At 47.5% G+C, this 6,398-nt stretch overlaps 1 protein-coding gene across 1 annotated transcript; it reads left to right on the forward strand.

Annotated features, from left to right (window-relative positions):
- The first annotated feature begins 2,877 nt into the window (after window positions 1-2,877).
- Window positions 2,878-5,279, forward strand: LOC147978216 (uncharacterized). Its single transcript, XM_087514677.1, has 3 exons — window positions 2,878-4,518; window positions 4,999-5,130; window positions 5,226-5,279. The coding sequence occupies exons 1-3, from the start codon at window positions 2,878-2,880 to the stop codon at window positions 5,277-5,279; spliced, it is 1,827 nt and encodes a 608-aa protein (XP_087370803.1).
- The last annotated feature ends 1,119 nt before the right edge of the window (window positions 5,280-6,398 follow it).

Genomic DNA, 6,398 nt, shown 5'->3' on the forward strand with positions numbered 1-6,398 from the left:
GCCCATTATGATATTTGTGTCCATTGGCATGAAGACCTCGTTCACCCTTTGCTTGATCCAGGTAGATGAAGTTGGGTCTATCAATTCTGACACAAGCTGCGGTGGGTTCGCCGAGATGCACCCACAAGGCCGGAGCATTTCTTTTCTTGGGAGCCAATTATCTGTCCATATGTTAATAGTAGCACCGTTTCCGACTCGCCGTATCAGCCCCTGTTTCAAGACGTCACGGCCCTCAATTACTGCTCTCCATATTTGGCTCGGATGACCCCCCCAAAGAGGCTTGCAGGATATCCACATTCGGATAATATATGCTCTTTAGTAGTCTGGCACTGAGAGAGGTGGGTTCCTGCAAAAGTCGCCATGCCTGTTTTGCCAACGTAGCTAGGTTAAAAAGCTCGAAATCTTTAAACCCAAGGCCACCCATGCCCTTCAGCTTAGTCATAGTTTCCCAAGATACCCAGTGTGGCTTTCTTTTGCCGTCCTTCAAGCCCCACCAAAACTTCCTGAGTAGCATATTAAGGTGCTCACATAAACCTCTCGGTAACTTGAAACATGACATAGAAAAGACAGGGACTGATTGTGCAACTACTTTTACTAGGACCTCCTTGCCTGCCGCAGACATGCAATTCTCAATCCAGCCTTGTACTTTGCTCCACAGTCGGTCTTTCAAATACTTAAAAGCCCCATTTTTCGAAGTACCAATATCAGACGGCATACCAAGGTATTTTTCATTCAGCGTCTCGTTTGGAACATTCAGCATAGTTTTTATCTCCAAACGCGTGCTATCTGCAACCCCTTTGCTGAAAAAGATTGAAGGTTTATTATAATTGATCCTCTGACCTGAAGCGTGACAATAAGCTTCCAGAGCTAGGTTCACCTCGGTAGCACCCACACTGTTGGCCTTGAAAAACAGCAGGCTGTCATCTGCGAAAAGGAGATGGTTTACTGGTGATGCAGAATGTGCTACTTGTAGACCATGTATGTTTGATGACTCGTCTTTGGATTTTAGGAGGCACGAAAGGCCCTCTGCTACTATCAAGAACAAGTATGAAGATAGCGGGTCCCCTTGTCTGATTCCTCGGGATGGCTTGAACTCTTCTAGCTTTCTGCCATTGAACATAACTGAAAAGGAAACTGTGCTGACCAAGCCCATGACAATATTTACCCAGTTTTCAGAGAAACCCAACTTGAGCATAATGGCACGAAGATATTCCCATTCAACTCTGTCATACGCTTTCATCATGTCAAGCTTGAGTGCACATGATTGATGTTTCTTTGCCTTGTTTCTCTTCATGAAGTGCAAACATTCATACGCCGCTATGACGTTGTCAGTAATCAACCTCCCCGGGACAAAGGCCGACTGTTCCTCTGAGATGATGTCAGGTAACACTAACTTCAGGCGGTTAGAGATCACCTTTGATGCTATCTTGTAGAAGACATTACACAGACTGATGGGACGAAACTGTGTTAGCAAAGATGGGTTTTTACCTTTGGTATTAGGACCAGAACAGTCTCATTGATACTCTCCGCAGATTCGGTGCCCTCCACAATTTTGATCACCACCTTTGTCACATCGTTGCCACATAGGTCCCAGTGACGCTGAAAGAAGTGTGTTGGGAAACCATCTGGGCCAGGTGCCTTCACTGGAAACATCTGGAAAAGATCTTTTTTAACCTCATCAGCACTGTACGGGGCGTTGAGAGAATCGTTCATTGCTTGCGTCACTTTAGATGGGACCGTATCAAGAACTTGTTCCATGTTTAATACCCCCTCTGAGGTATAAAGATTTTTATAAAAGGACGTGGTCATCTCCTCCATTTCCTCCAAATTATCTATCACCTGGCCATCCGGACGTTGAAGCTATTTTATTTGGTTTTTCCTCCTCCTCCTGCTGGCTCGCAAATGAAAAAAATACGTATTTTTGTAGCCATGAACCAGCCACTCCAGCCTCGCCCTTTGACGCCAAAGGATCTCCTCTCCATGGTATAGTTCAACCAGCCTTTCACAAACCTTGGTTTCTGCGTGCGTGGGCCCGACTCTCCCCGGGGTCCCTCGAAACTCCTGTAGCAGTAGATTGAGACGGGCGATTTCTTGTCGCACGTTGCCAAAATGTGATCGTTCCCAGGAGCTCAAGTCTCCCGCCGGCAAATTTGACTATTTTGACCTATGGACGAAATCAATTCACAAAATGAACTGCCCGTGAAACTATTTCACAGCACTGACCCTTTTGTGTAGCGCCCGCCACGCAGGCGCCACACCCTACGGTGCAGCGCCCAGCTCGGCGGCGTTGCACGCCAGTCCACCGTGGCAGTCCTTGGGCCCGCACCCAGCAGTGCAGCGCCTCCTAGCTAGGCGCCACACATGTAATGTGCAGCGCCTAGCGTTCGGGCGCTGCACTGTGACTTATCCGGCGTCTGGGCCCCCCTCCCCCACTCCCCCCAACCCGAGCTTTGCCCCCTCTCCCACTCTCTCCCCCTCTCAAATCCTCTCCCAAAACTTGCAAATTTGAAGAATTTGTCCATGGATTTCGAAGTCATACCCTCCCTCAAGGTAATCTTCTCCGATCCCTTGTTTTGATCCAAGTAATGCTAGTTTGGGAAACCCTAGTTTTGTTTGGATCTAGAGATTTGCATGGAGATGTGAGATCTTTGTTTGCCAATTTCCTATGATTAGGCTTTGTTAGTATGTTAGGGTTATTCTTATGGGTGTTCTTATGTTGGTGCTAGGGTTATGGTTAGGGTTATTGTTAGGGTTATGGTTAGGGTTAGGGTTATGGTTAGGGTTAGGGTTGTTGTTTGATATATATATTAGGGTTTGTATTCCGTGTTAATCCTTAAATTAGTACTCATGGAAGCAATGTTACGATGTGTTGTCTGAATGCTTATAGGGATGGGAAGAACATGTGTGTTTGTTCATCATGGGGACAAAGACGCCTTCTTGAAAGGCAATATTGAACCGGATCCGGATGAGCTAGATATGTTGTTTGATAGTAGTCCTAGCTATGCGGAGCTCTTGCAACAAGTGAGGAAAGATTTGAATTGGATGGACCCTGGTGATATCGTTGAGTTGGAGGGAAGGCATAATGTAGGTTTTGGAATGCACATCCGTTGGAAGACAATGCGTATCAACTCGGAGCAACGTTGGGTTGCATACAAGGAAACGGTGGCCGATTCACTTGACAAGGCTCTTGAGTTATTTGCAACGAAGAAGGTTGATTCAAATTTGCATTTGGACTTGAACCGGAAACCCTCCCCTTTGGTTGCTAGTAGCCCCCCACCCTTGAAGCGAGATGAAATTGTTGAACCTCTTTTGACCCAAGAAGTGAGGCCAACATTGAGCCCGTTTACAAACAACCAAGATGAAGCTTTGCAAGAGGACAATGATGAGTATGCAAACGATGACAATGAAGTTGATCTCCATGACAACAATGTGGGTGATCTTGACAAATATCATTTGCAAGAGACAATGGACCATTCCATCCCTTTTTCCCGTGCATATGCATCGGATTCGGATGACGAAGGTCCCGATGAACAAGTTGATGAGGAGGGGTTCACGGTGAAGGAGGCCGAAGCTTTCGAGAAGGTATTCGGTCGGGATCACAAGACACCATCGTTCAAGGATGTTAGTCTCGCGGATGAAGCCGTTGTGGATGGTGGCAAATCTATATCTCTTGGGGTTAGGCCAAGCTCTCACCGTGATTTGGGAGACGACAAGAACCGGATTGGTAAAGGGTGTAAGTTCGAAACCTTCTTGGAATTGAAGATGTGGCTCGACAACTACTCGGTTACGCATTATCGTCCACACAAGGTGGTGCATTCGGACGTCAATGTGCGCTACACGGTTGCATGTGCATGTGAAGATGAAATATGTCCGTGGATTGTGCGTGCAAGACCATGGAAAGGAGGTCCCGCTTGGCACGTAGTGAGTTGTGTGCCAACTCACATGTGCCGAGGCAAAAGGGTGGATGGCAAGATTGTGTCCCAAGACCACAGACAACTCACGTCTGAGTTCATCGCTTACAGGCTCTCCAACTCAATATCCACACTTCCAACAATGAGCGTCCGACATGTCATTGACCTTGTGAAAGCCATCTTTCATTACAAGGTGAAGTACGGCAAGGCATGGAAGGCGAAGCAAGCCGCATTTAAGATGTTGTATGGTACTTGGGAGGAAGCATACAACCGAATCCCTAGGTTGTTGTTAGCCATGGCCGCCACAAACCCGGGCATGGTTCATGTTGTCGAGCCTCATGGGCACCAAACAACGGTTTATGAAGGAAAGAAAGTCCGAGTATTTGGCCGTGCATTTTGGGCGTTCGAGCAATGCGTGAGGGCTTTCGAACACTGTAGGCCGGTCATCTCCATTGATGGCACGTTCTTGACCGGACAATACAAGGGCACCTTGTTGGTTGCGATAGCAAGTGATGCCAATAACCGGGTGTTGCCATTGGCATTTGCTTTGGTTGAGGCAGAGAACAATGACAACTGGGAGTGGTTTATGCGTCTTTTGAGGATGAAGGTGTTACCCGCTCAAAGGAAAATTTGTGTCATATCGGATCGGCATGCAGGAATTCTTAACGCAGTGGAGATTGACATTCCCGGGCATGCTCCGTTGCACCATCGATGGTGCATGAGGCACTTTTGTTCGAACTTCTATAGGGCATGTGGCCTTAAGGAGTTGGCCGATGATCTTCAAGATTGTTGTCTTGCTTTCTTCGAGAAGCGGTTCGCCACTTTGTTGAACAAATTGCTCGCACACAAAAAACTTGATCACGGGGGTCAAGACTTTATGAATAGGCACATTCCCCACCGGAACAAGTGGGCACGTGCTTTTGATGAAGATGGCCGAAGATACGGTCAAATGACAAGCAATATGGCCGAATGCTTCAATAGGGTGCTCAAAGGTGCACGTGGATTACCTGTGACGGCAATAGTTCAATACACATTTGACAAGATGAATGCGTACTTTCTAAAGTACTCAATGGAAACTGATGCACAGATAGCGGGTGAGAACCCGCGCAAGTACAAGTACAAGTTCCCACCCAAGGTTGATGAATGGTTAGAATTTCAATCACGAAAGGCGGACTCAGAAGAAGCTATATTATATGACAACGAAGAGTGGAAGTATGAAGTGAAAGAGCCAGGAGGAACCACAAACGATGGCCGGCAACATGGAGGTCGGGCTTTCAAGGTGTCGTTAACACAATGTGATTGCTCTTGTGGGAGGCCATTGTTGCTTCATCTCCCATGCTCACATTTGTATACCGCCGGTCGCATTAGAAATGTGGACATCAATCACCCACGCACCGTGAGGGAGTTGGAGTTCTCAATCATGACGGTCAAGAAAACATGGGCTCCCCGCTTTCACCCATACTTTGACCAATCACAATGGCCGGAGTACCATGGAGTTCAACTATGGCCGGATCCGGAGTTGAAGGTTGTTAAACGTGGTAGATGTAAAACAAAGCGTTTTAGAGGCGACATGGACGGATGGGGCCATGGTGGCCGCCGCAAAGCGGGAAACGATCAATTCCAAGAGCCTCGTGAGAGCTCCCGTTGTGGGGAATGCAAAGGTCATGGCCACAACAAAAGAAAATGTACGAAACCAAGGAAAAGGTCCAAGAAAAATGATGCAAGCACTAGCCAACAAGGAGCTACACAAGGGAGCCAACCAAGTGGTAGCCAACAAGTGCCAAGCCAACCAAGAGGTAGCCAACAAGTGCAAAGGCAACAACGTGGTAGCCAACAAGTGCCAAGGCAACCAAGTGGGAGCCAACCTAGTGGTAGCCAACAAGTGCCAAGGCAACCAAGTGGGAGCCAACCTAGTGGTAGCCAACAAGTGCCTAGCCAACCAAGTGGTAGCCAACCTAGTGGTAGCCAACAAGTGCCTAGCCAACCAAGTGGTAGCCAACAAGTGCCAAGCCAACCAAGTGTTAGTCAAAGAGGATCTAGGCAACAAAGAGGTCAGCAACTAGGACTTACAAGAGGCCGTGGTGGTGGTAGAGCTCGTGGTGGTGGTGTTGGCCGTGGTGATGGTCTTGGCCTTGGTGATGGACTTGGCCGTGGTGATGGACAAGGGCAAGGTCGTTATAGAGGAATGTTTGGATACCTCGATGGACCATTTCCGTATGTTGCTCACTAACTATAATGTTTCAAATGTTCTTGTTTTCCATATGTTATTTTTTTCATATGTTCCATTTGTTTGTATTGTCTTTACTAACCATTATGTTTCACTCATTGTAGGTATGGCGGCTTCCCAACCCAACAAACCAACAATGAAGGAGGATGGCGAAGATGAGATGGCGGGATGGTGGGAGAAGGCTGCGAAGAAGCTTAGAGAGGAGGATGCAGCCAAGCTAAAGAAGAAAAAGGAAGAGGAGCTTGAGGAGAAGAGTAAGG

Source organism: Triticum urartu, chromosome 3A (genome assembly GCF_056163025.1).
Source record: "Triticum urartu cultivar PI428250 chromosome 3A, HENAU_Tu73, whole genome shotgun sequence".
NCBI lineage: Eukaryota > Viridiplantae > Streptophyta > Magnoliopsida > Poales > Poaceae > Triticum > Triticum urartu.